Here is a 25696-nt window from a genome sequence, read left to right on the forward strand (position 1 = left end):
AGTGTAGTTTCAGTGATTGTGGCACATTCCACAATGGCAGGTACATGTGTGCAGTCCATCGCTTTTGTCCCTTACTCTTTGAGCTGAAAATAGTCGGTTGACAGGGTTTGGCTGTTTGCTCACGACAATTATAAGATGACCCATAGTCGCAAAAACACCCATTAAATTTTCTAAAACTATAAAAAAAAAGATGAAAGTTAACAATGTGGCTTTATAAACAGCGAGTCGTAGCTCTTGTGAGATTAATCAGTGATACATTACTTTGAAAAAGTTCACAACATACATATATAATAAGATAATGGCAGGAAAAGATACGCGAGTTCATCTGTATTGACATTTTCGTGTTATCTCCTCTCAGAATGGGTTTTCTCCGGGTACTCCAGACTCCTTCCACATGCCAATAACTCTTAAAAAGGAGTCTTCGGACTAAGTATAGCTTTCCTGGCAACACGACATTTGCTGCACCATCTTCATCTTTGTCATCATGCGTTTAGATCATTAAGATTATTTTGTTGGTATATAGTGCTAAATGATAAGCCATTTTCGTTGAGCTGTCATTTGTGGCCAGGTCACTTTTGAAAAAGAAGCTCAGAACTCAGTGGGCTTTTCCTGGTAAGATTAACAATTGTTACGTTTTATTTGTATATTTTAAGTGATTTGTTTACCTTTCCTATACGTAGGACTCCTATTGTGTTTTGTATTGTTTGTTGTTGTAACGTTCTGACCTGCCCTGGACATCTGTGAAAAGAGCTTTATAACTAATCGGATTTCCCCAGTAAAAATAAATATTATAATTTATCATCAGCAGCACGAGCCATATCAACAATAGCCACGACAGTAAGCAATTGCATCATCTTCATTATCATCAGCGGCAGCAACATCCATTTACCATCTCATTTTCATCTATAATAATCAGCATCATGATTCACATCAGCAGCAGCAATCTCAGCATCCATTTACGTGCACACAAACGACAGGAGGTACAAGAACAATGTGCATGCACAATGTGCATGCATAGTACATTGATTACCATATGAATAACCCAGCCGGCAATGTATCCCCATTGTAATATATATGTATTAATTAATCCTCCCCCCCTGCACAAGAAGAGAGAAGTGACGTCATCACATCTATCCCTCTATTTAAGGAACGAAACAGGAGGATTTCTCTACAAATCTGGCTGTCGCCTGATGAAGCTAGTTGTAATTACTGGCAAGACGTCGTACTTATATTGTAAATGTTGTGGATTTGCTGTCCAACACACCGGTGTGCTGTACTAGTAACAAATTGGCATGTTCTGTTTATGTGACAAACCTTAATAATTGGCTGTGTCAGGTGGTGGCGGGTTTAACGACACTCTTATATTTACGCGATCTAACCGAAAAAAACTATATTATGGATTTATTATCTAATTTTCATCTATCATAATCAGCATCACCATTCACATGATCATCCTCATTATCATCATCGTATCATCCTCATCTTTATTTGCCTTTACATTACGAATGTCACCATCATTCCAGCACATAGCAGAATGTGTTGAGCATAAATGTCAGAGAGTTATCATTAATACTGTTTGTTATTTAATTAATAAATCAGAAAAAAATCCATACATTTCTGCTATTTTTTTAAGTCATATTTTTGTTGTATTTATTTACTCACATAATTCAACGGATTAAGCCCGATCAGAAAATTGTTTATATATCTTTACTCTGGCTCAAGGGCTTTTAGTTATATTCTTAGGTTTTTTCGGTAAAACATCAAAATTAATAAAAAATAAAATAAAATTTCACGACGTTCGGAGGCAACACGTTGTGATTTTTTATTTTATTTTATTTTTTATTAATTTTGATGTTTTACCTACGTGACTTTACCGAAAAAACCTAAGAATATGAATCCTTGCAGTCACGAAAGCTTCAAATCTGGCTTTTAGTTAGACAAGCCAATCATGATTCAGTGAACATTATATCCGCATAGAAGAGAAAATAGAATATTCGTGCAAACCTTGAGGCGCTAATGTAAATTGCCTTCAAGGTGATAGCATTCCAAGGGCCAAATTGCATTTCACCACTACAGCCATATTTATTCAATATGCACCAATTTGCATAGTTATAAAAATAGACAAATTGCTCAATTCTAGCAACACGCAGCACAATACCCTGATACACGTATAGTACAATAGAGTATATCGTATTATGTGACTGGAGTGGTTTGCATGATTTACAATTACATGAAGGCAAAACAAAGCCATGCCAATCCAGAGGTTGTCAACCCTGCACGGTTTAGAATATTAATTAAATCATTAACTCTGTCCATTATGGCTGTCTATGAATATAATTAAAATAATGATTCCTTTGACTATATAAAAATGTGACAAAATACTAGCCCACTTGTATATATTCTTTCATCACAGCAATGGATTCCAAAATTCTTAGCTAAGGAATTCTCTAATTACAAGACTGCATAAAACAGAAACTAACAGGACCGATAATGCACTTGCACAAGTCATTCTTACGCCTTTCCTTTGCACCACCACATTTGTTTAGAATGTTCAATCACAGCAAATGGCATCCATATATCTCGCACAGAATATAATTAACACAAACAAATAAGCAGACAATACAAATTAGGACCAATATCTAGCAGATGGGTTATTTTACTATAACATCTGGCAGTTCACCAACATGAGTTCAAACACACCTGACTCTTTAATGAGATACTTTTATGTCGAATTCGATCAAGAGCTTGCATTGTTGAACCAATGCTGCTGAAATTATACAATCCCAGAGGGCCTCGTGGCTGATTTGATGGATAACAATTACTTATATTATTTATGTACAGTAGAGGGACAAATATGGGAAGCAGATGTCTGCTTATGCATTTTATTCCCCGCATCTGAGGTTTTTAACTGCACCCCTGTATCAATTGAAGGTCTTCTCCACACCAGCATCACCAAAATGTATCACAGAGTGCTACGGGTCTTGTTGTGGTACTAAGCCAAAAGGAGCCCCGCCTCATCGTGAAACAGGACCGTCGAATCATCTGACTCTTTTAAACCGATTTCAAGCTGTACAATCATTTCCTTTGTTTAAACAGTGATCGCTTTGGGATGCCAAATCACATCTAAAGCTAACATAAAACACAATGGGCAGTTGCTGACATAAATAAGTAATTTGGAACAACATTCCCATCACTGAGAATGCATTCCACACAAATATCTCACAACATGTTTAAAATAAATGCATGTGATCCAGCCTACACCTAGACCTTGAGTAGTGAGTAATTCAGAGGTTTAACGTGCAACTATTTAATAAGAGCATGAATAACATATCTTCTTAAATGCTGAATACAATAGCGTTTGATTTCGGTGGGACATGTCTTGTGCAGCCTTGACTTTCTAACAACAAAAAAACAATGACCTGGCACAGTCACGCACTTAGCCACAGAGTTTATTGTTTTCGAATTCTCTTGTAGTTTATAAAGTCCACAATGGTAATGAAAAGCTCAATAGCGAGCTCCAAACATTAGCAGCAGCACATTTAACATCAGCAGTATGCAACGATATTGCTCCCAATGTCACGGTGAAAGCCAGCGCTATGGCCCTTTAGCACCAACAATACGAGGTACTTTATCTTAGATCTTTATTTATTTATGGATTCCCTAAAAACAACCCTGTGGATGGTTGGGTTGTTTATCATTTTCTCAATGGCATCATTCTACACTCTGTAGTCTGGCGTGATAACATATAATACTATTCATTGTAACAAAAATATTAATTTAACATGAACAAATAATTACATGTATCCTTGAACTCACCTTTCTAATATCAATAAAGGTCTATTTAGTAATTTTTAAATAGTGGAAAGTACGATTCTAGGAGAAGTGGTGCAATGGCACAATGCTGAGCACAGTACGGTATAATACACAGCCGCCCCAGTTCAATTTATGGGCATGACTAACATCTTAGGTTTTTTCGGTAAAGTCACGTAGGTAAAAAATATAATAAAAATTAATAAAAGTAAAATAAAAAATCACGACGTTTCGGAGGCAACACAAGCTTCCGTCTTCAGGTGGAACCGTCACAGCACGATTATTAATTTTAATTTTATTTTTTACCTACGTGACTTTACCGAAAAAACCTAAGAGTATGAATCCTCGCAGTCACGAAAGCTTCAAATCTAGAATGACTAACATCAGTGCCATCGTGATATCTGAACCGGTCCTGGGGTATCCCCTCTTCACCCAACCGCACTGACCAGTGTGGTGAAGTATAGTCAAATAAACTCTCATGACCCGCATGGTACGGACGGTCTTCATCCTGAATTGGATTGACAAATGGTTGTGAAGTATTATTTACGACTATTATTACTATTTGAGGAGCATTAACTTCCCACAATGCTCTCATTCTCACTGTGCTATCTGTCACCTATACCAGCTCCCACGAAGCAGAGAGCACGAACCTCGGTCAAAAAGTGCTGTGCGTTCTCCAGCACGTGCCGCAGTTCCGTCAGCTCCAAGAAGTTGCGCTTCAGGGTCATGTGATTGATCTTCACCTCATTCAGCTCCGTCTCCAGCTTCTCAAGCGTTGCCTGGAAATCAAGTGGAAGAGGTGGGGTTAAGGTAGCTATAATAATAATGGTATTATAGGGTCCCATTTCCACATAATACAATCACACTGTAGGATGGAAGACACGATGCAACTCGGATTACCACATATCATGGTTTTCCCAAGATGTCTTCCTGTTGAGGGAGCTGTCCTGGGAAATCTATAAGTCTTCCCTGGACATGAAAACTCTTTTTTTTGTAAATTGTGTAATCATAATAATAATATTTACATGTAGTTCTCCTACTTTCGGGTATTGTGAGATATTGTTATTCCCATGATATGTTCTGGTCTTTTTGTACCTCAGAAGGTGGCAACCCGAAATGCAACAGCCCATGGAACCCTTCATCAAGGGTTGATTATGTTTTTTTCTCTTCCAAGGGTGCAGCATATGAAGGCAAATACATCCTAACATAAGGAGCTTTTAAGAATCATGTGACGAACAGACATGGCCTGAGACGAGCCAGTTGCGGCAGGTGTGTATGATGGCTGGCTGCCCCAATAGAGCTCGTGACACCACCTGTGCTGCTGTAAATCAACGAACAGCGTCTATTACCCATTAAGTGTTCTTGTTTTCCTGTATCACAACTGTACCTCATTTAAACATGGTCTCTCTTGTGAAACTGGCAGGCCATGCTTTACACGTTGTAAAAGCTTCATTGATTACACGATGTAACACAATTTTTGATCCTGAGTAGTAAGTGTTATTTCGTAATTGCTTATGACTAAAAAGTATGAAAAAATGGCTATTATTCCCCACAAACTTTGCTTTTATGACCAGGACAGTGATATTATGAAATTTACCTATTTTCAATGAGAAAACGGACGAATTTGTGTCTTTTCATTCACAAAAAGTCAGAAAAAAACAACATATGAATCAAAATTAACATGTCTTTATACAAAAGTAATGAAACAATTACGACAAAAGATGTATAAGTGAGTCGTTTTTCGAGATTTACGATTATACTGTAAATCACTTTCACAAATCAACCCCCAAATGTAGTCTCCCATCAGGTTCTCGTTATACTGTCCTTGGTAGCGGCGTTCAAAGTCCAGTATATCCTGGTGGAAGCATTCGCCTTGCTCCTCCGAGTACGCTCCCATGTTCTCCTTGAATTTATCAAGATGAGCATCAAGGATATGGACTTTTGAGGGACATCCTACAGTTCATTGTGCCATAGTTCTTCACCAGAGTCTCAACCAGCTCCACATAGTTTTCGACCTTGTGATTGCCCAGGAAGCCACGAACCACTGCGACAAACCTGTTCCAAGCCGCTTTCTCCTTACTAGTGAGCTTCTTGGGGAATTAATTGCACTCCATGATCTTCTTTATCTGTGGTCCAACGAAGACACCGGCTTTGACCTTTGCCTCAGACAGCTTAGGAAATAAGTCTTGAAGGTACTTGAAGGCTACCGACTCCTTATCTACAGCTCTGACATATTGTTTCATAAGGCCCAATTTGATGTGCAGTGGTGGCATTAGCACCTTCCGGGGGTCCACCAGTGGTTCCCACTTGACATTGTTCCACCCCACAGAGAACTCGGTCCACTGTATCCAGTCCCACCTGTGGTAGCGCGCCTTGGTGTCTAAATATTTTGTAGTAATTTTTGTATTATTTTAGTATAAATACATGTAACTTTTTATTCATATCTTTTTTTAACTTTACATGAACGAAAATACACAAATTCTCCCATTTTCTCATTGAAAATAGGCAAATTTTTAAATATCATTGTCCAGGTCACAAAAGCAAAGTTTGTGGGGAATAATAGACATGTTCTGTACTTTTGAGGCATAAGCAATTAGGAAATAATACTTACTTCCCAGGAACAAAAAATAATTTGTTACGCAGTGTTAAAGGACTTTGGCAGGATTATGTTGAGTGAATTGCAGTTGAAGAACTTTTAAGCAATCTTTATATGAACTGAAAGTACAGCACATAACAAAAACAATACGACAAAATAGACTAAATACAGTTAAAAAGTAATTGAAAAATTTATAATTCGATAATCATCATCGTATCTTTAAAGTGTATATTTTATGGTTTCATTAAATATTACATCATGGCAAGCTTGATTGTATAGATATAGGTGTTGGTGCCATCTTTGGAATATTTTCATTAGGTAAAGCCCCACTACAGTATATAAATCTCACTACAGTGTATATAAATATGTATAAATCCCACGATATAGAAATCCCACTTACGATGCCAGGTTGTATTTTTGCACAACGAATGTGTTTCTAGAATTTTAGTTCAATGTTGCATTGATGCAATTTAGATGAAATGATTTATATTAAAACAATAATTGAGTTTAATTAAATAACCAAAAACAAGCATTTCATTTATTTACAAAGAATCTGTCAAAATTTGCAATTGTGTCTTAATGCATGCCAAGCGATTAGTGCACGAATGTAGTTAATTATATGAAATTGCAAACAATGTCAGTTCATAACAGCCCAAACACATTTTACAATCAATTGTTTATCCTGTTAACATGTATTTTTGTGCATTGCAATATAACATACTATAATAGTATTAGAGTTAAGTTAAGATTGGCTGCTTGTAAACATACAAATAATAATGCATCTTCATTACGTTAAAACACATGTTATTTTCAAGGAAGAATACATCGTTTAAAGTATTTTCACAAATAATGCGATTAATGTTAATAGTCCTTAACTGCGAGTACTGCCACCAACCAATGAATATATTTAACATCTTGAGGAAGCATTGTCAAAGATAGTATGATATAGTTTAGAAACCTTGGAGGATTGTGTGAACCAAATGAAAAGCATTGAAGTCACTGGAGATTCTGAAAATGGTTCAATACAATGTGAGATTAGTCAAGGGGCTAGGGTTAGCCACTTGTGAAAGTGGGAAGCTGGAAATAAAATTGGTGACATGAGCCACACGATTGTATGTAGGTGCCCTCCAGATGCTCTCTGAAAATCAGTTGAATGAATTCAATAAGCAGTGATTTTAAAGCTAAAGAGTATAGACTAATAGTGGAGCATTCGGAAGTATAGGATGCAAGGTAATATGAGAGTACAGTATGGTTGGTATGGAGGAAAAGAAGCGACATTAAAGGGTGTTTTTTTGTTATTTTATCAAACACCACAGTCTCAGGCTGATTGTGCACAAAGCCACGTCCATCAGTGTAGGGTCTCCCGATACCCCTCTCCCTCACTCCCTGCATCTTCATCTTATTTTCTCATTCAGGAAAAAAGGCAAAAAATATAGTTTGTTTCACATGACATTATCCTGGTTCCATCGCAGTCGATGATTAGTAAACTACATTTACATGTAAAATAAACAAGCAAAGCAATACACGTATGCAATTCTAAAATGCTGGACAGCTTGACCGGTACCATCGTGTCCGTTATATAATGGTATAATGTGTATCGTTACAGTCCAATTTACTATCTATAAATACATTACAAAACTTAACTTAGATAATAATGTGAAATTATGTTTTTATCAACCATGAAATTTCAGTTCAGAACATTTTATTCAGAAGATATACAACTCAGTGTTTGTGAGCACTGATTTTTATATATATATGCAGATATTAAATCAGTTTCGTATGGTCTTGGGCAAGAGCACCTCAGGTTGACTTATGGAAATACAGCAAAACTATGCTACAGAGCCAAGTCCATTAGCAAGACATAATGCAGCACTGCCTGCCAGCATTTACAAGCAAACCAATGGTGTTTTCAATGAGTGCATTCTAAATTTGTGCATTTTCTCAACTCAGCACAAACTTTGTGAGGGTTTCTTTCTGCAGCTTCATTAAGATACTGAATATTACAGCCGATGACCCTGGTGGCTCAGAGGTCAGAAGGCTGGGCTGGCACCGCTGACATCCTGGGATTGAATCTGGGCAGCCACCGGTGATTAAATAGAGTTCTCAACTGTAACAAACGAACGACTGTACTAAAAACCCCCATCACTTAAATTTTGCACTTTATTTGGCAAAATTCCAGCTCCGAAAATGAAAAATATTAGTTTTACTGACATGGAACAATGCATTGGCAGCGTGTATGGGAATGCATACCCCCTCCTCTGTAAAGGACTATAAGCTATTAAAATATATTTAGTATTTTACCAGTGACAGCCCACTGATCTATACAGATCTTTTTCAGAAGTGACTTGGTCACAAATGATAGCTCAACGAAGTGGCTTATCACGTGAAAATTTATAGCAGCTGGGGTGAGAGATGTCCTTTCTGGGGGTGCGAGACATGCCAGATTTTTTTTTATAAGATACATAATCGAAACACAAATTAAGCACGGGTGCGGAAGTACAACTACTTTGTTTCATAAAACCTATATATTTATTCAACATTGTAATTTTTTTTACGATTGAGCACCAAAGGGGTGCAAGCATGCAGTAAAGGTCAATAACCACTGCTCTAAACGCATGCTTCTAAATGTGGAGGAAAAAACTGGAAGACCCAGAGAAAAATCCACACGAACTTAGGGAGAACATGCAAACTCCAAATGTATAGGCATCAGGGTTGGGATTGTACCCACGAACTCCTGTATACCAAGTGAGGTAGTTAACATCTCGCCACCGTGGCGCCCCATATCAGGAGAAGTCACGTTAAAGATATCTGACAAACGTGGCACACTGCTGTGTGATATTTGCAAGCGATTCACGCCAAAAAAAACCAATGGGAATAAACTGAAAAAAAGACAAAGATAGCTTGTTTCATTGTGTATAATAATTAATGTCAGTCACTCCATCTCCAAATGGTTGGCCCCTGATTCATGCACCCAAAATCTGGGTGCGTTTTGCTCATTTAGTTAATGAATTTTTTTTCTATGTTCTGTCCAAGCAATTATATTTTAAAAAATGTGTTTCGTCCATGTGTTTTATTTGTTTTCTAAACCCTGCATTTTCATTTTATCTCTTGGTGAAATATTGAAAGATTAATCTGATACAACTACTACTGTGTATATGACCATAAATATGACATGCACAAATAACCGTAATGTATATCAAGCCACCGTGACCCGAGGTCAGTGTTACGATGATGAGCTGTAAATCGCTTGACACGTAAAATCATAACCTTGAATATGAGACACATATACAACACTTTATTTAGTATTAACCAATAAAAAGCATGGTATCTGCAGGAATTGGGGAAAAACTGATTGACCCTTCCAACAATACTGCAACAAATTTAGTTTACAACATGGCTCTCCAACAGTGTTGAAATTATTTTGCTTCAGAGCACCTCAAGGCAACCTCCATATTGAATATTTTCCATGAACTTCCGTGTACAAAAAAATCCCATATATGCAGTATTGCATTTTTCCAATTTCGCCTGGGGTAATTCCCCTGCAGAAAAAGGAATCTACATAAATCTATGTAGGCTGCTGTCAGTGATTTGTCAGCAGAATTGCTCGGCAAGTCATTCCTTCCCATTTCTCCACTCTACTCCCCGCAGGCACAACACACAGTGGTGCTGAGTTCACAAGGGTTACGCTCGACCTTCCGACCACCCCCGCCTCCCCCAAACAGCATGCTTGCCTTGGCCCTACTACAACCTGCCCGTAACTCTGCTGCCTCTCTGTACAAATGTCTGCTTCAGACGCACAAGACACATTGATGGCTGAATCATCCATCCTTCCAGGAATATCGTGCACACCTACCACGTATATTCGTGCGATTGCATAAGTCAAATTAATATGAACGTTTATAATTAAAGGGTTAACTCTTTACCCACTAGGGATTCGTTGTTAATTTCAAAAGCTCTATTTGAGATATGGTCACTACATGCTCAGGAATGTATACCACACGTATCATAAAAAGTGCAATCAATCAAAAACTTGTAAAAACTACATCTCCTCCATAACATTTATTATCTACAATCTGTGTAGAAACCAATTACAGTACTATCAGGTTACCTTTCAACATCTATGTGGAAGATAATGTAAGTATACCGCTAATTATTATATATGTATGTTGAATTTCTTTCACACAGTACATAGCCAACCATGCTAATTGGAGGTGCGGGAGAAGGACAACAAACATAAATAAGTGTGTTCAGGCCATTATCTCTGTAAAGTTGATTAAATAAATACCAATTTCTGGGAGGTAAACTGTGTTTGTGATTTGAGTGGACAGATGCCTTGACTGTTTTATAAGAGAGATGCCTTGCTGACACAACTATAATTTACTTTGACAAAACAAAGTAGAATTTTTTTTGCGTGATTTGTGCACTTTAGGAGGCACACACATTCTTAGACAGAATTTTTTTGTGTTGAACGGACCAAGGGCCTCAATGTTAATAAAATTGTAAAAATGCCATGAATGCGAGCACATCACTTGGGTACGTTGACATTGCGAGGCAGTTCATTAATCACGAGCTGTGGTGGAAACGCTCTCCCGCCATCCACTTGCTTCGTGGGCACTGCAGGAGAGTACAATACTCTGACATTTCCAATAAATCACCGTGGACAAAGAAACATCCACAGGAAACACTCAGACCATTTCAAAGAGAAAACTTTCTTCACTACTCCCTTGTTCACGCTTTCTTTGCATTTCACAAAATTAGATCGATGACAATGTGTCAAGTAACATGTTTGATGGTAATGGATTTAATTGCCAATAGAACTAAGCTCACAAGAACCCATAGTTTCCTAATAGAAATTTGCAACGTTTGCCAGAGATATTGGTTTGTGCACGGTAATTTATGGTGACGTACGGTACACTCACATTTGACAAATTGCAATATTTGTAAATCACATTAAGATTGGCCACCGGTGGCACTGCAGATGTATCAGAAAAGCACTATCTACAAGCGGACATTTACTCACAGACTCTACAATGACTCGGAAACAATTCTTGGCAAAATGGGCCTCTCACAAGCACTCGAATATCATCCAGCAGAATCGCAACATAATTCACCACTCATCAATAACACGACATACTGGGACAGTCAGGATTTTGAGGAAGGACCCTTTAGAAACAGATTTAGGTTATACGTATTTTACGTGAAAAGAAAGACACACTTATTCGGATGAATTTACAATTTCTCAGATATACTGGGCCTGGACTGGCAGGGAAGGGAACTCATACCTGGATGTCCTCATCTTTCCCACAAAGCTGTATGTAATCTCCACATTTTGCTCAATAACACGGTTATAGAACAAAAATCAGGATTTGAATGTAGTCATTGGTGAAGTCACGTACGTCATTGGTGAATTTGGTGAACTTTGAAGAGTAAATACTTTGATATCAACGGTGAAACATACACATTTTCATGCATTTAAAAAAAGATCCAGAACCTTCAATCCATAACCTCTGATATGACACAAAAAGCATTTACTTGGTGGCTAACTGCACAATGTTAAGGGCCCAATAGAACTAAGCTCACAAGAACCTAACTTGCTGTGTACTTAAGGGTATTCAAAATTATATTTTTTTGCATCACAAAACTTTTCTCTATTACCATGCTGTGGTAGTCCTTAAAAGTCACCATTGCTGTGTTCCGCTTTGTTTTCCAAGTATTACTTATTATAATGGGGTTCTGTTCTTCATGCCAATCGTGTGTTCTCTGATGAGGGGCTGTGCTTAATAGTTCTGCATGTATACCCACTCCCCGAGCAAGGGTTGCTGCTTTTCAACTGGACTAATTACTGCTATATCGTCTTGAATGCATGAATACAGGCCCATCGCATTTGGGATCCATATGCATAATGTTGGTTAGGGAAGCCCCCCCATCATGTAAATTTATGTTTTAAAAAACCTTGTAATTTTTTGGGGGGGGTCCATGAGTTTGGAACCCGCGTACAGTTCTGTCTCCTCTCCCCCATCACCTCCTCCCCCCCCATCACCTCCTCTCCTCAGGCCTGATTGCATTTCAAATTGTTAGCAAACAAGTTCCTGTGGAAATCTAACAAAATGCTCGTCTGATCATGTGGGTTTTTCTATAGCATTTCTGGCTACATTGTGGTTATTTTCGGTGATTCACACGAATGAGCATGTACAAGTGTGACTATCACACGCAAAAGAAAAACAGTATATGCACATAAAACCCTATTAAAAGTGAAATGATTGACTTTTGTATTACGGATTTCCCCTCCTCACAATTACCAGTTTTTTAAAGTTGGAACTAAACTGTTGTGCTGTGTTTTTTATTCATGTAAGAATATTGTATACAAAACGAAACACCGCACGAATGTTCAACATTTCCTCATATAAAAAGTACATTATAAAAATGTTCTATCCTAAATAAAAAATTTTTTAAGAAAAATACTTTGGAAAACTTTACTGCATGCTTTATTATTATTTTATTCCATGTGCAATTAAATGTTTTAATAAGTTGTTGGTCATACTGGCGTATTATGGAGAAAAACAAAATGTTCGTCTTGCAAATAGCCAGTGGGCAGTAAAGTGCCTTGGGTCATGTACAGACCAAAGTCTGTTTGAGAAAATAGAAAAATCTCAAAGCAGCAGGAGTCGTGGATTAAGCTGCCGTATGCAGTCAATCTGATAAAAGCTGGGCTGCAATTACACTTTCAGATATGTTGAGACTATCAATGTAGAGCTGTTATTTAGATAAAGGATACAATTAATTTCAGTATGATTTTTTTAAAAGTTGCCAGAACTCATTACTTTAGAGATTATGCATCAAGACGAACCAAAATAAAATGAGACAAATCTATGGGACTATTTTTTTCCAGTATCAAAATGATTAAAAAAGAATAGGCTTTACGCTCTCTGGCGATAATGCAGGTGTTAAGATGTTCAAACACCAAATAGACACCTATTGCCTTGCAATAGATGTTCAAGGCAATAGGTATCTATTTGGTGTTAGAACATCTTAACACATGGATTCTTTCCGGATAGGGCAAAGCCAATAGTTTTTTCATCAAAATTAGACATCTTTAAATATTTGTTTTTGGCTTTAAACTGCCTTCTATCTAGCTTAGTTGCTGAATAGTTTTATGAGCATAGTAAAAGGACGTGGTACTCGACAGTAGTGGACAAATAACAACATGGCCATGAGTGTTGTGTCTACAAGGCATTGCATGACACGCAGTTTAAAGTTGTATAAACTACAGAAGTAGAAGCACTCTGTTGAATTGTCTATCGCCCACAAACATTTGGAAACTTCAAATGTTTCCACTTGCAGACGTGCCATATATTTCAATGTATTATTGTAATATCCTCTTCGACATTTACCTTCCGAGATGCAAGGATATGTATTCACTTATAAGTAGAGAACATGAAGCAACCAGCACTAATGCCCAGCACTGATTGAAAATATCCTGGTGATTATATTTACATCTTTGAAGAATGTGAGAAAATGAATAAAGCTATTTTCAACTCGTTTTAACACCATTCTCAGTTGTAATGGCTTCCCAGATGTGGTGTAGAGAGGATTGACGGCCGAATGACATCCACCCCCTTCATGGGATTCTGTGACAGCATCAGCCACCAGACTCAAAACATTGATTTCTTCAACGCTACTGTGGTTATGGGGAGAAAAGTGAAATTTTAACACCTTGGAGTAAGTTAGCTTTGTGCTGCCAACGATGACAAAGCCGAAATCGTCAGGTTTTGGAACAAGTAAACCTTTCCAGATTACAGATCAAAAGCATTAATTTCAGAGTTGTTGGCACCATTGCTCAAATCTACATTCGGATTGTTGCTGGCTCAGTACCTCGATACATTTCAAGATACAATAAAATACAAAGCGAGCAATCTTTATATTAACTTAAAAGTTATGCATACGTGAAATTGAATATTGTTTTGTGAATAATCTTTTATAACCAACAATCTCACAAATTATACGGATGAAGCATCAATGTATACTAAGTTAAGCGGAAGTTGTTCTGTAAGAATAAACTGTAAACTTAATTAACCCTGATCCCTCTACTATTAGATAATGGCCTCCCTACACTGACGCCATGCCTAACGGTCTTGTGGTGCCACAATCCATCTTGCTTATGCACGTGAACTGGTTATATCATTCCATTTCCACAGTGTTGTCCCCTTTGGGAGTGTTACCTCCTCTTACCTGCCATTCCATGACCAGGCGCATTTGTTAGCTACTATCCCTTCTAGCGATGTCCTGCTCAAACCCACTTATTTCCCTTTACAGTCATTCTGATGACCCCAATTTAAATGTCCTCTCTAACCCACATGCTCCTCTTTCTGTTTCTCAGCGTAATTCCCAGAGTGTTTTTCTCCATGATTTTTGTATACTTTCAGAACGTGATTCACGTCTCTGATCCATCTCTCATAGCAGACAATATTCACTGCTTGGAAATGTTCCTCTTCAGAGACACATTGGTATTTTATATTCTTAGGTTTTTTCCGTAAAGTCACGTAGGTAAAACATCAAAATTAATGAAAATAAAATAAAATAAAACAAAAATCACGACGTTTCGGAGGCAACACAAGTCTCCGTCATCAGGTGGGACCGTCACAGCCGAATTAGCTGCATCAACTTGATGCAGCGTCGTGATTTTTGTTTTATTTTATTTTATTTTCATTAATTTTGATGTTTTACCTACGTGACTTTACCGAAAAAACCTAAGAATATGAATCCTTGCAGTCACGAAAGCTTCAAATCTAGAATTGGTATTTTACTTTTCATTATCAAAGTTTATTGTTCAAAAGTCTCGCGTCCTACTCTGTATCCATCATTGTGATCCCGATATGCCTTAAATATTGCCCTAGGTATATATTTAGTGTTTTAGTGTTCTCGTTCCAACAATGATTTTCCTTTGTATAGCAAACCAATTCTACGTGACTCTTGTTTTGCACACATTTATTTTTATTTCTTAATTTTCCTTGCTTGTTATCATGGATACATCATCAGAAAATCTAAAATCGCTAATATATTTTTCTATTCAGTTTTTTTTTATTTTAAATATATTTAGGTTTGTATGTGCTTTTCAATTTTCATAACACATATTCTCATGTTGCTATGAATAATAGCCTTTGTGAGTTTCTCTACATCTGTGACTTCGAGCACCATCTGTTCCTTCACCCTCCCAGCTGACTCCATAACTGACTGGTGGATCGCTATGATTTTAGGTCACCATTCATGGGGGGTCATTAGACTATACTTCACCATACTGGTCACTGGGGGATTGGTAAAGATACCTACCTGAGCCAAGAATGCACCACGACCATGCAGGCAGCCTCGCATTATACTAAGCTCTAATTAGTAAGACGGGGATTACATATATTTATTAATCGCATGATGATGCAAATGTGCAGAAGATATTTTTAAAATACTGATTACAACTTATCCAAGCAAAGTTTAAGAGTCGAAAAAAGAATGTAAATTAAAACCCGTTGAAATGTTCATGTGACGAGCACTACACAAGTATTTATTGTACCAACATTGACATGACAGCCTTCAAAATCAAGGCTATGCAATACCATCAGCACACAAGTTGCAGCTTTCCATTTGTCATTTTAATTCGTTCATGCTTTGGGCAGCCAATTTAAGCAGTGGGGACATGCTAGGCACTGTAGAGAACAATAATTTGCCACGTTTTTACTGTCATCTCTGGAATACTTTGTTCATTTAAAGGTGATCAATTTTTACATGTCAAAACATTCTAAATTGGCTATTGCACTGCATCCAACAATCTATTTTCCCCAAGGCATGTTTTCTAAGTGCAAACTATTGAGCTGACACATTTTAGTTTGCGCATGTAACTTTATAAATTATCCATATCAAATTTGCATTCAGATCAATATGTTACATGCATGAAGTGCAATGTGAAAAACACATGTAAGTGATGCTACATGTGAAAAACACCTTAAAATACTGCAATTACTGAGATGAACATCATCATAAGTTTGTAGAATTTATAATTTTGAATATACCAAAATATAGACAATGATCACACACAAGAGCATTGTTCTCATAAGTTCTATATCTTGGCAAATAAGTGGTTGGGACATTGTGTTAAATCACCCAAAGATATTTAAAGAGTAAAAACAGTGCTGAGGAGAGCCTTCTGAAATATGTCCTGTCCTTGCTAATTATTAGGGTGAAAATGTATACATTTGTCAGCAAGCCATCAATGATACTAATTGAAACTAATTGAGCCATATAAATTCAAGCAATTGCCATTATTTATCAAGACTTGTTATTTGCCTTATCTACAATGACTTATATCAATTGACACAATGGAATGATGATAAATAATATTTCGCAGAGTTGCATCATTCTCTGTTGCTGATTATTGTATGTGGAGTGTCGTATATCAGGTCAGATACAAATATATTTCATAGGCAGATCGAGAACTGCGTGAAGGATTAAGTTGTTTACTTGCATCACTATGAGAGAGCATTTTGATTTAAAGCTTTCGTGACTGCAGGGATTAATATTATTGGTTCTTTCGGTAAAGTCACGTAGAAGGGTAATAATAAAATAATACAAATATAAAACAATACAATTCTCACGACGTTTCAATTGCAACACAAGCAATCATCATCAGGTGTGAAATCCACAGCAAAAAAATTTGAAAAAATAAATTCTTGCTGTGGATTTCACACCTGATGATGATGACTTGTGTTGTAGTCGAAACGTCGTGAGAATTTGTATTGTTTTATATTTTTATTATTTTATTATTTCCCTTCTACGTGACTTTACCGAAAGAACCAAGAATATGAGAGAACATGTTTGGGGTCAAGAGGAAATGCGTTCTCTTGTTTTTGTGTATTCTTCCAATTTACTTTCAGTCGACCCAGATGGATTAATGAATGAATGTTGGTTGAATTTACAATGAGTGTAATAAAATTAGATGGCAAACCGTATTTAATACCACAACGAATGTTTTTTTTTTATCAGGAGAGAAGGAACCATTTGCCATGCCTAAAATCACATTTATCTTGTGCATTTCAAATGCCATGGAACCTTGGGGAAGCCTTTACAATCATCTAGATTTTAGGGCACGGCTATTCCCATGGTTGTAAACCTGGTAAATGTTATGGTGATAGTAATAATAATAAGGTGGAAGTAGGTGCCATCGGTGAAGGTCATGGTGCAATCAGAGTGAGTTAACTTGAATTCGACTGACCTTTCCAATTTTGCCTGCAACACTACATGTTGTCTTAAAACTTTCGTGACTGCAGGAATTCATATTCTTGGTTCTTTCCGCAAAGTCACGTATATAGAAAATAAAAATAATAAAATAAATTTATATTTCGAATTAAAAATACATTTCAAATAAAAGCAAAAAACCCACGACGTTTTGATCACAACACAAGCGGTCTTCATCAGGCGGAGAGAAAAGAAGACCGCTTGTGTTGCGATCAAAACGTCATGGGATTTTTGCTTGTATTTTCAATTTATTTCAATTTTTTATTAAAATTTGTAATTTCATTTTATCATTTTTATTTTATTTTCTATCTACGTGACTTTACCGAAAGAACCAAGAATACACTACATGTTGTTTTTATCACTTAAAAAAACATCACTCTTAAAAACAAGCAATATCATGATGGTGTGGAAATTTAAAGCCCTATAATAGCAATGTAAAATATTGTAACAAAGATACGATAGCTTTAACAGCATCTGAGGTGTGAGTCACAGCGAATGTGATAACAAACACTCTGCATCCATATTCTAGCCATCAGAATGTGAAATCAAAAATACTGTGGGTTAAATATGCATGTTGAATTTATGTCGCACCGTACGTATACAACCGTGCTAATCAGAGGTGTGGATTAAGATGGCTTGGATTTACTTTTGAGGGTCAGAGTATGATATGTTTCTGGAGAATTGGCCTTATTCCAACAAGTATATTTCTTAAAATGTTGCTTGTCAATGGCATTTAATGGTTGTGTTCGTGAAGAAGCTCAGTTCATAAGTGTCTGAGTGAGGCAGTTTTACCTCCAGGTCAATCATCTCCCGAGGGTCTGGTGCAGGGGGATCGGAGTGGCTGTCGACCACCTGGATCTCTGCCTGCTTCATCTCCTTCTCCAGAAAGCCTGCATCAGGAAGGGACATGATTTACTTTACATGGTATGGCCACATTAGGCAAATACATTTTAAAAGACATGGTTGCATTAACAACTGAGGTGAAACGAAATGCAAACCGCCAATGTAATGAAGTTAAATTGGTGGTAATGTTTTTTGATTATACACATTCAGGAAAAGTAAATTCTTCACTAATTACCACTTAAGTGTATTGAATTTTCTCTTCATATGCATTGATTTGTGCCACCATATTTATATCGATCCATAGCAAAGGCTAAATATTTGCCAACATTAATTGCGGCTATGTGCATGCAAGAGTGTACCACAAACACGTTTACTTGAAAAAAACACGTAACAAAGTATTTTTGCAGAAATAATGCACGCTTTGAAACGCGAATAATTTTGTATAAATTGCGTACATTTTCCATACTTTTTCAAACCTATTTGGACAAAGTAGGGCCGAGAGATGTAATACATAAAAGTTAAATAAGACAGAAAAAGATTCTTGCTCTGAATTGTGACCCAAAATCGTAACATTTAATGATATAACTTGGGGGTTTGAACAGGATGTGTGCGTATACTGTACATCTGAAAGAAAAAATATAAAAGTAAAACATTCTGGTAAAGTTCGATCTTAATTTTATAACTTTCGTGACTGCAGGAATTATTATTTGTTTCTTTCGGTTAAGTCACGTCTAAAGATAAAATAATAAATTAAATTAAATAATAGAATACGACGTTTATTCTATTATTTAATTTAATTTATTATTTAATTTATTATTTTATCTTTAGACGTGACTTAACCGAAAGAAACAAATAATAATTCCTGCAGTCACGAAAGTTCTAAAATTAAGATCGAACCACTTCTACGGGGAAGTTTTAAGCTTATCTTTTTTCTCTCTCTCTGGCGACTTGTTTTCTCTGCCTGTGTCCTCTCTTTAGATTGTTCACACTTAAATTCTAACTTAGCAATCTTTGAAATACGTAATCAACCAGGCTATGCGTTAATTGTGTGTTGACCGACCCTCTGTGTTGTATTACATTACATTTCGATATTTTACTAGGTTATTTAATTTTAGTGTGTCCTTCTGATTTTCAGGCTTGCTTGCCGTGCCATCGCATTCGCAGCACCACGTCTGTTGACCACTCATTGATATGCTAATTTTTTCTCTAACCCTCCTCCCTCTCTCTGCCTCCGCCCCCCCCTCTGTCTATTTAAGGCCACCACACAGAGACGATCACCCCTCTCTGTTACCTGTGTTGCTCTCGCTATGTATCTTGGTGATATCTGTCTGCTAATATGTCTGTCTATAGTTTTCTGGTTAGATTTTATGTCGCTATTTCATTATACCTGATGATGATTGCTTGTGTTGCAATCGAAACGTCGTATTCTATTATTTAATTTAATTTATTATTTTATCTTTAGACGTGACTTAACCGAAAGAAACAAATAATAATCTGGTAAAGTTGTTTTCCAATAATTTGAGCATGGGGTGGTGGTCAACGCCTGTTTACATCCCTGAACCAGTGGTGGAAATTCCATATTCCTATGATGAGGGAAAGTTTTTCCATGGGATTTCCACTGTTGACTTCTCCACAATAATGGGCTGAGTAAACTGGGGGATAATGGGTTGAGGAAACTCTGGACCAGGATTTGAACTTGCAACCTTCCGAATGCAAACACTTTACCTTCCACCACCCCCACCAAATTACATACACACAGCATGTGTATAACATACACAAAAACACATCAATCAAATTTACAAAGTCCAAATCCCCCTAAGCTAAACTCTTGTGTATGTTAAACTGCTGCTAACAAGTGTCTATGAGGTATTGTCTCTTAAAAAAGTTATGAGGCCAGAACCACTCTAGGTGCCTTTTGTCTCCTTGTTATAGAGAAGAAGAAAAGGCCTATTTCTGTGGACACAAATTAAGCACACTTTTGCAGGCACTTACATAAGCTATGTTACCTCCGAGGTGCCAGCAGGATGCAAATGTCAATTAAAGTAATGTGCATGCCCTCCAATCATATTGATACATGTGTAGTGACGTAGAATGGGTAACTAGGGCGCATAGCACTGGTTGCTGGCAGAAAGGGGGGGTCTGAGGGTGTAGCAGCCCGGTCTGCCGGCAGGGCATGTGATAGGCTGGGGAAAGGGATGTTGGGCAAAGGTGATGGAGGGGACACGTGAGGTGAAGCCAGGAACCTTCTGGTAGGTTCCAGAAGGGGGCGTGGCCGAGGGCAGAGCCAGGCCCCGCTGGGGGAATAAAAGGGAGGTCCCGACTCAGGGTCGGGGCTGTCGTCTGGAATGGAACCTGTCATGCTACCAAATCTTCGTCCCCGTCTTCATTCTCCCCTTCACCTCCTCGGCGTTGTTGGTCAGGCAGTGTGCGATCTGTCCTGACCATAGCATAGTTAGCCCCTGTAACTGTGATGGCTAGAATAAACGAGAGTGCCTACTACTATTCGTGTATCTGCAGTGATTCACTACACATGTGTATATCCAACATTTTGCTTCAGCTCACAGCTAGCATACATTATAGATAGCCACAAACATACTATTCCCTATTTAGCCATGTGCACTAGCAGACAAGTAATGTTAGCAAGCACCTAATAAAGCCAGCACACCACATGCCGAGGTGGTGTCACAATATCATGACTAACCACCTCTCTCTTCCAGTTGTGATACAATTCACAAAATCAGATATTTGTTTTAGGATATAATTATCTCGGGTAGGCCCTAATAAGTTTCAGATTACAATTGCTATTGGCATTGCACATGATCAATACATAGAATCAAATCTGGATTGGTGGGATTGTAGCTCAGGGTGATAATAATTAGGGTGATATCAGGGTGATGTAATCACTATGCCAACGCCATGACACGTAACTACCGATACCCTGAATGATACGTAACTCAAAGGAAATTTTCTGACTAAAGAGGTTACTTGTGCTCAAGCTGCTTAAAACATTCGTTTTACTCATGACAGTACTGAATGTCCCCACTCTCATTACTTGTGGCTTATAAAACCATTTGTGAAGAGATTCATTTTCAGTGAAGGAATAAACATATCTTCATATAGTCGTGTCATGTTCTCTCAGATGTGCATTACATCCTATAATTTGTATCCCCTTATACCATCACTTTCAGTGCTTGCATGTGGCAGAACTGCATTAACGTGCCACATGCAGCACGTGCAATTTTCTGTGCTTTATGTCGCCACTTTTATTAATCATCACATTTTTAAATGTGGTGGTTATAAATTCGCGTTTTGAATATCATAAGCGGGTTCACCTTCCATTCAAAAGATAGCACAGGAGGGGATATTATTTTGAAATCAGTGTGGACCTATTTAGTGGCTCTTTATCAGTGCAAAACAGAAGGTGTTAAAGTTTTGCTCATGCTTCTATCCTAACGTTTGTATTCGTATATCGCAAGGCCGTAGCCATGGAGTCAACATTGGGGGGGACCAAATCTTCCAGGGGGTCTGGGGTTCCCCTCCCCAAAAAAGAAATCTAAATTTAAAAACGAATTACCTTCCTAAAATATAAAAAAATCACTAACACATGGGATGGACTTTTTTAATTTTTTACAATAATGTCTAATCGTGTATTGTATTACATTGCTGTTTTTTTCTTTTTTTACCTTTTCTTGTTTCATTGTATGTAATGGCAGAGATTAGGGATTAATAAAGTACAACCATAACCACAATCATATAAACAGACGTCTATGCATTGTTATATGAAGACAAGTCCAGATATTGTGGCCAACGTTTAGCAAATTGTTGTTTTTATTTACACATGTACAAGTAAACTTGGGTGGTCAGCAGAGGCGTTTGCTCTGCTCTCCTCTCCTCTACAGCCCTCTCTCCTCCTCTCCTCTGGTCCTATATTCTCCTCTGTTCTCCAGTCATCTCTTATCTTCTCCCCTGCTCTGCAGTAATTTCTGCTCCTTTCCTCTGCTCTCCTATCCTCTCATCTCCTCTCCAGGCAATGACAAGTGCTTTGACTTGCCATTCTTCAAGCTAAGAATCCCAAGGCCTTGCTGTGCTTATCGTTGACACCAATAGAAGACTGGAATATTCCTTCAAGGTCCAGTTTCTCTTGGTGCACGTGACACATGGCCACATTTTTCAGCCTTGTTTGACTCATCGAAGATCTAAGCCATGCCTTAAGCCTCCTCAGGGCACTAAAACTCCTCTTAGTCTCGACAGAGGAGGTAGGGACGACCAGCAGAAGCCTTGCTAAAGCTTCCACCAGACTGATGAGACATCTCACCTCTGGCACCATTTCCCTAATAATGCTAGCAACATCTGAGCTCGTTTGATATGTGTAATTAGCCCCAGGCATGGCCAGCTGCACCTGCAGTAGTCTTGAATTCAAATCAGGAGACTCGCCTACCACCTTGTCCATGTCTCCACGTAGCAGCACATTTACAAGCTGCTGCAGCTTGTGGAATCCAGCTTGATCAAACCTCTATGAATTGAGTATTCACTGTGTCCAAGCGTTGCAGAATTGGGCTCTGTACAAAGACTGGGCATCCGAATGGATATGGGCTGCAGCCTGACAAGTGTAACGCTTTGTAGATTTGCGGACATGAGGCATCTGAATAGGTTGTAGGTCCAACTTTGTTGCCATAGCAGTATCTTGTGCAAACAAGACATCAACGTGCTCCTCCGGTCGACAGCCTCCAACATGCCTGAAACAGTCTGTTTCCTAAACTGCAGGGAGGTGTTCAGGCTCTCCAAATCCCCCATCAGGTCTTCAGCCATTACATGGCCGAGCATAGTGTTCCCTTTTAGAAATGTTCCATGAAGACCATTGGCCTTAGTTGAAGTGTCAGATGAGCTGCATGATGCCATTTCCTCAAGGGCTGTCAGCACTGACTCATACTGGCTGAGAACTGAGCAGATGGCAAGGGTGCGAACAGTCCACCTGGTGGGACAGTAAGGTTTGAACGAGGTGAAACTATGCTCTGATTTTGCGATTTCCTGAAAAATTACCTTGAACTTGCCAGATTGATTAAAGAAGCCCTTCAATTCATGCACCAAACCCATTGATGATCTTACTAGTGGGTAACTAAGTTAACGCTGTGTAGACCACAGTGACACAATAGAAACAGAGGACCCATTTTAAGGAGGGGCTGTAATGGAGTCAAGTATAATTTTTAAACTATTTCTGCTGAAAATAGAATGTCCTATTTGATAGGGTTTGACTCGGTATGACATTAACATTTGGCTGATTTGGGCGAGGTCCAAGCTCCTCCCCTCCCTCTCCTTTACCTCCATCTTCGCTTGCCTGTCTGCTCTCTCTTTCTCTGTCTGTTATTGTCTCAAACTCACTCTCCCTGCTTGATTGTATTATCTGAAATACACATGAGAAGCCATACTTAGAGGAATATCTCAGCTTAAATTAACATGAGGATTAGACTGTTGTGATGCCATTTTTCGGTTTTAACCATCAATATTTGCTCCTTTTCTCACTCAACTCCATGTCACCTGCTCTCCCTGCCCTGTCGGCATCCTCATGCTCTCTCTCTCTCTTTACTCTGAATGCACCAGAGTGAACATGAAATGAATATTATCAGTAAAGAAGTGGTGTTTCTTGCCATGATGTTAAGGAATGGATTAATAAGCATGTCTGATCTGAATGGCAATGATTATATCGAGAAACATTTACTCATCTCTTGTACAACTGTATACTTTTATCATCTGACTGGTACTCATTTTCTCACTGCTCTCAACTTACGTTTCTTCTTTTCTGAGGCTGCCCAAAAAACTGACGAATGTCACTGCCACCCTTCCTCTTGCTCATGATGACACACACTGTGAATGAAAGCTGACTAATAAAACTGCTTGCACTTTAATCAAAGAAACACTAAGCACGTACTGTACAGCTATACACTATACTATACGAGTATGCAATAAATGAAGCTACTACTGTCTACAAATATTACACATGCAGCGCAACATAAATGATTGACACTTTACTCAGACTTCTCGTGGGCTTTCTGACAAATATAACGTAATTAAGACATTACGTTAGTTGAATACGCCCGTGAGCGCCACTGTTGGTCACTGGGTGAATGTGTGGCTAATTAACTTTCCAAGCAACTTACTTAGCTATGATAGCTAACGTTAGTGATGGTTGATTGATTAGCAATCGCAAATTGGCCCGTTTTCACCAAAAACGTTTGATTCCACTCGACAGTGAGATAGCCTACGTAACACTCATATTACATTATAGTTTTCCACTTTTTAATACATTTGAAAGTAATGAAATGGAGAGACAGGACAGTGTTTGACATTGATTGTACCTACCCACAACAGACGAGCAACGGCTTCTGCTGGGGCACGGCAACACCACGTGGACAACCCACACTCAGAACTGCAGTCCACCATAATACTAGAACCGGTGTAATGATAATGTAAATTTATTAAGTTTAGTTATTATTATAATTACATTTGCTAATGATTATTTCGGACGGCCGTGCTTGGTTGCCTGTCGTAGCATAGCAATACAATTTAAAAAATATATTTTTATATAAATATATTGGGGGGGGGGGGCATTTTTAGCATATTTCAACCAGGTAGGGTGTTGACTATTGTGTTAGCCGACTCTCTGTGTTGTATTGCATTATATTTCTAAGTTTACTAGATTTGTTTTTTCATTCATTCTTACCTGATGACGGTGTCTTGTGTTGCAATCGAAACGTCGTATTCTATTATTTAATTTGTTTTCTTTCTACGTGACTTTACCGAAAGAACCAAAGAGTAATTCCTGCAGTCACGCAAGCGTCAAATCAAGTATAAAATGATGCCTTTTCACAATGTTACACTTGTGTGCTAAATGGGACATTTTAAGCCTAAAGTGCTCTAATTGCTATCCAACATTGATTCTTTCATATTTAATTAGAAGATTCCCCTCAAGTTTTGTTTATGCGTAGGCACCAATAAAATAGTTAAGAAAGTGTGCATCACAATGAGCTGAACTTCAATACTGAATAAATGTCAAAATGCTTATAGATGTAGATTTTTTTGTAAACATCCCCTGAGCAAACACATTAATGGACTAGAGTCACTAGACAGAAAGCAGCCGATACAATGATTTACTATCGGCGCTCAAACAAA

The 25696-nt window shown here is 37.9% G+C and overlaps 1 protein-coding gene across 2 annotated transcripts in view; it reads right to left on the minus strand.

Annotated features, from left to right (window-relative positions):
- The window catches only part of LOC144943197 (V-type proton ATPase 116 kDa subunit a 1-like), a 228886-nt gene that overhangs the window by 183885 nt on the left and 19305 nt on the right, over positions 1-25696 (minus strand). For both annotated transcript variants that reach the window (XM_078870471.1, XM_078870461.1), the window contains exons 3-4: positions 18479-18576; positions 4461-4589 (exon numbers count right to left, since the gene is read on the minus strand). In XM_078870471.1, the coding sequence (XP_078726597.1) occupies positions 4461-4589; positions 18479-18576 (227 nt within the window). The remainder of the gene's footprint in view (positions 1-4460; positions 4590-18478; positions 18577-25696) is intronic.

The sequence above is a fragment of the Lampetra fluviatilis genome, chromosome 2 (genome assembly GCF_964198595.1).
Source record: "Lampetra fluviatilis chromosome 2, kcLamFluv1.1, whole genome shotgun sequence".
Lineage (NCBI taxonomy): Eukaryota > Metazoa > Chordata > Hyperoartia > Petromyzontiformes > Petromyzontidae > Lampetra > Lampetra fluviatilis.